Below are 4,421 nucleotides of genomic sequence, written 5' to 3'. Positions count from 1 at the left end.
CTCAAAACCTATGATCCTACACTAACATAATCCTTATTTTAAAGATAGCTTCATAAACCCGACTCACTACAGAAAGAGAGAGAAGGAGAAATTTGTAACCCCCTAAATTTTCCCCGCATTAATTTAAAATATTTATCAGAGTAAAACAATTCAACATGCAATTTAAGATGCTACACAACAACATGCAATTAACCTGCTCAATCGAAAAGACATGTAACACTTGACATTTATAAAAATAGTAGTAATAACAACATGTCTGAATGTTAACTTTTATTAAATAGCAACAGAACAACAATAACAAACAGGTAACTCAACATATCCAACATCAACATAACATGCCATTATAAGAAATGTTAAACATAATGAAAGACACATTGTTCCAAATTCTTCGGCGTTACACATCATAGAAGATGTCGACACTAAAATAAAATGGAAGACTTCTTCTTCCACTCACACCTAAGCTCCTACTACGGATTATCTGCATGTTACCCACGTGGAGGCAACATTCAAACATAAGGGGTGATATATCATAATTATATAAAGGAAAACATGATAATAAGTAAGCATCAGATTATCACATGCACATCACTCATTCCACAACACCATTCTACATAATCCACACCACAACTATCCACACATAATAGCAATATCACAACTATCCATATGGAACAACATCATCACAACAACTATCCAGACAGGATAACAACATAACAACCATTCGACATAATAACAACATAATCAACCATCCAACACAACAACAAAGTCAACCAATGTACAATGCAATGAGACTCATCAATTCGACTCAATGCATGCGGTACCAATATGTGAACACTCAGGTTCACTACTTCGATCCCCACCTCCTAGGATCAAAGCCACCAATTCGTTACCCTCATCTCTAATAATGACTCATTGATTCCATCATCTCCCAAATCAGCTAGTGGACCAATCCATATAATGGGATTTGAGGTTCACCAACAACGGACCATTTGTCCAACAACATGAATGCATGCAACAACATCATGCACAATGACCCACCACCATAGTCAATGTACACCTCCAATATTGGCTATCATGCATCAAACATATGTTATATAGCTTAACAACATCAACATACAACATAACAAGCAACCACAATGTATTTAAGATTACGTCACACCAACACATAAACATTATAATGCATTTCAACACCATCACATAGAGAAATATTCTTTTTCAGGTACTAAAACCAATTTTAAATGAAAGTACACGCTCTCAGCCTTCTGACCCTTCAAATAGCACTTGAATCAGACACTCGGAACAAAAGTTATAAATTTTTAAACTTTTCACGAAAATGCTCCCAGTGTAACCAGTTACCCTAAACCAGTAACCGGTTACACTACACCCTGTAGCACAACCCCATTGCCACACACACGCGGTAACTGGTTACCTAAAAACTGGTAACTAGTTACACCCCCTCCTTTTTTAGCCCATGCATAGCCTCTATTTCACAGGGTAACCGGTTATCCAAAAACTGGTAACCGGTTACACCCCCCAATTTTTGCCTAGAAACATATTTTAAGCAGTGTAACCAGTTACTCTCTTTCTGGTAATCGATTACATTGTTGCAGAAGCACTTTTATGCAACTTTTTCAAAATTAAAATCACTTAAAATTCATCCCGAAACCTCATTTTTCTTACAAATTATTAATACCATATTTTAACATGAAAAAACACTTTTTCGAAGTTCAAAACCCCAACTTATTTACACCGAAAACATTCATAACTCAGTTCCGACTCTGACCCAAATCAACATCAACCACACAACATTGACATCATACAATCCAATCAAATTTTATGATTCCAACAACAACAATTGCAACAATTCATCATTCCAACATCAGTCCCAACATCATCATACCACACACACACACAATGATCATAAATGTAGAGAGAAAAAAATACAAAACCTACATGACATGATATACCCACCATCATCATATTAACCCTTAGATAATAAGAACCCCACCCTTACCTTAGATTTTCTAGTAATTTATTCTTTGACCTTCAACAATGGTGAATTCTCCTCTTGAGCCCTAGCCCATTCTTCTCCCTTTCTGAGTTTCCTCTCTTTTTCCTAATTGTTACATGTTCTCTGTTTCTATCTCACTATCCTCTTTTCTATTTTTATTATAACTCTTATTATTATTACTAATCTCATTAAATAGAATAATAACAAATAATAATACCTCTAATTATTTAATCTAAATTATAACCACCTCTTATTATTTTATTAACTTATTACTATTATCACTAATTTCCACCTATCAAATAATAATAATAAAAATAACCCACTCAATTAACTAATTAAATTAATATTCAACTAATATTAACTAATTAACTAAATAATAACTAATATAATTAATTAGTTTTACTCACCACACCATCATATCTACACTTTTGCTGACCCACACCCCAATACCTTAATTTATAAAATTCTAAGGCAACTACCCCACGCCAAGGGTAACTCAACACATCAAAACATCAATCAACACAACACAACCATAACTATCACATAATTAAATTACGAAAAATAATTTAAATAAAATTAGGTCGTTACAACTCTCCCCCACTTAGAATATTTTTGTCCTCGAAAATTACATGAGGCGAACAACTCTGGATACGACTCTCGCATCATGCTTTCCAACTCCCGAGTCATATTTCCTCCGGCAGCACCTCCCCACACTACCTTCACGAGATAAATCTCTTTGCCTCTTAATTGTTTCAGTTCTCAATCATCAATCCTTATAGGCATAGCCTCACCTGTAAGGTTATCCCTCACCTGAACATCATCCATCGGAATCACATGCGACGGATCCGGAACATACTTCCGAAGTTGTGAAACATGGAACACATCATGTAGATCTGAAAAATTCGGTGGCAATGCTACTCTATAAGCAACGGGTTCAACTCACCCGGATATTTACTACGGAACAATAAATTGAGGAGTAAGCTTCCTCGACTTCAAAGTACGTCCTACACCGATCACCAATGACAAATGACTATCCCAAGCACCTCCTTGCTCGAGAACACAAGCTCTTAACAAGTCCTTTAATGACTAAGTGGTCCTCTCTATCTGACCATCAGTCTGTGGATGATAAGTTGAACTCAATCTCAGCTTCGAACCCAAAGCTTCCTGCAAACTCTCCCAAAATCTGGAAGTGAACCTCGGATCTCTATCCGACACAATACTCAATGGAACTCCATGAAACTTCACAATCACACGGATGAATAACTCTGCCAACTTCTACATAGAAAATTGATGTTAATCGAAATAAAATGGGCTGACTTCGTCAGTCTATCCATAATCACCCAAATGGCATCATGCCCTCTCAGAGTATTCAACAAACTCGTCATAAAATCCATAGAAATGCCATCCCATTTCCATTCTGGAATATTCAATGGTTGCATTAACCCTACATGTTTCTGATAATCAACCTTTGACTTCTAACAAGTCAAACAAGCATAAACAAACAGAGCCACGTCTCGCTTCATTCCAGACCACCCAAAGATCTTCTTCAGATCCTGATACATCTTAGTAGCTCCTGGATGAATACTTAAGCTACTTCGATGAGTTTCTTCTAAAATCATCTTCTTCAACTCAGCTTTGTCAAGAATACAAATTTTGTCTCTGAACCCCAACGCACCTTGTTCATCCACTTTGAAATCATTACTTTCAGTCTGATTACTTCCAACCATAAAGTCCACCAACTTCACATCCAACTTCTGACTCTCTTTAATGTTATTAAGAAAATCATTGTTGATCTTCAGCATACCCAACATCATACTCTGTGGTGTCAGCTCACAGACCAAACTCATGTCTTTGAACTGTTCAATCATTTCCAACTCTTTAACCATCATAACAGACATATGCAAAGACTTCTGACTTAACGCATCAACCACGACATTCTCTTACCAGGATGATAATTCAAACCAAAGTCATAATCCTTTAAGAATTCCAACCATTTATGTTGCCTCATGTTCAACTCCTTCTGATCAAACAAGTATTTCAAACTCTTATGATCACTAAACACTTCAAATCTAGAACCATAGAGATAATGCCTCCAAATTTTCAACACGAACACCACCACAACCAACTCCCAAATCATGAGTAGGATAATTTCTCTCATGAATCCTCAAATTTCGTGAAGCATAAGCCATAACCTTGTCATCTTGAATTAGCACACCATCTAAACCCATCAACAATGCATCGCAATACACCACAAATGATTCATTCGGTTCAGGTAAAATCAAAATTGGAGTTGTAGTCAACCTTTTCTTCTGCTATACGAAATTGTTCTCACAACAAACATCACACACAAACGGTTTACTTTGCAGGTCAACTGAGTTGATGGAAGTTCCAACTTGGAAAGCATTTAAATAAC

The 4,421-nt window shown here is 36.2% G+C and overlaps 1 protein-coding gene across 1 annotated transcript; it reads right to left on the bottom strand.

The window, feature by feature from the left end:
- Window positions 1-3,094: 3,094 nt before the first annotated feature.
- On the bottom strand, window positions 3,095-3,894 carry LOC127093125 (uncharacterized). Its single transcript, XM_051032029.1, has 3 exons — window positions 3,512-3,894; window positions 3,365-3,425; window positions 3,095-3,283 (listed from the first exon to the last, which is right to left on the bottom strand). Exons 1-3 carry the CDS (start codon window positions 3,892-3,894, stop codon window positions 3,095-3,097), a joined length of 633 nt encoding a protein of 210 aa, XP_050887986.1.
- Between the last annotated feature and the right edge of the window lie 527 nt (window positions 3,895-4,421).

Source organism: Lathyrus oleraceus, chromosome 1 (assembly GCF_024323335.1).
Source record: "Lathyrus oleraceus cultivar Zhongwan6 chromosome 1, CAAS_Psat_ZW6_1.0, whole genome shotgun sequence".
Taxonomy (NCBI): domain Eukaryota; kingdom Viridiplantae; phylum Streptophyta; class Magnoliopsida; order Fabales; family Fabaceae; genus Lathyrus; species Lathyrus oleraceus.
The sequence above is the reverse complement of the archived record's forward strand: the minus strand, read 5'-3'. Positions and strand labels throughout refer to the sequence as shown.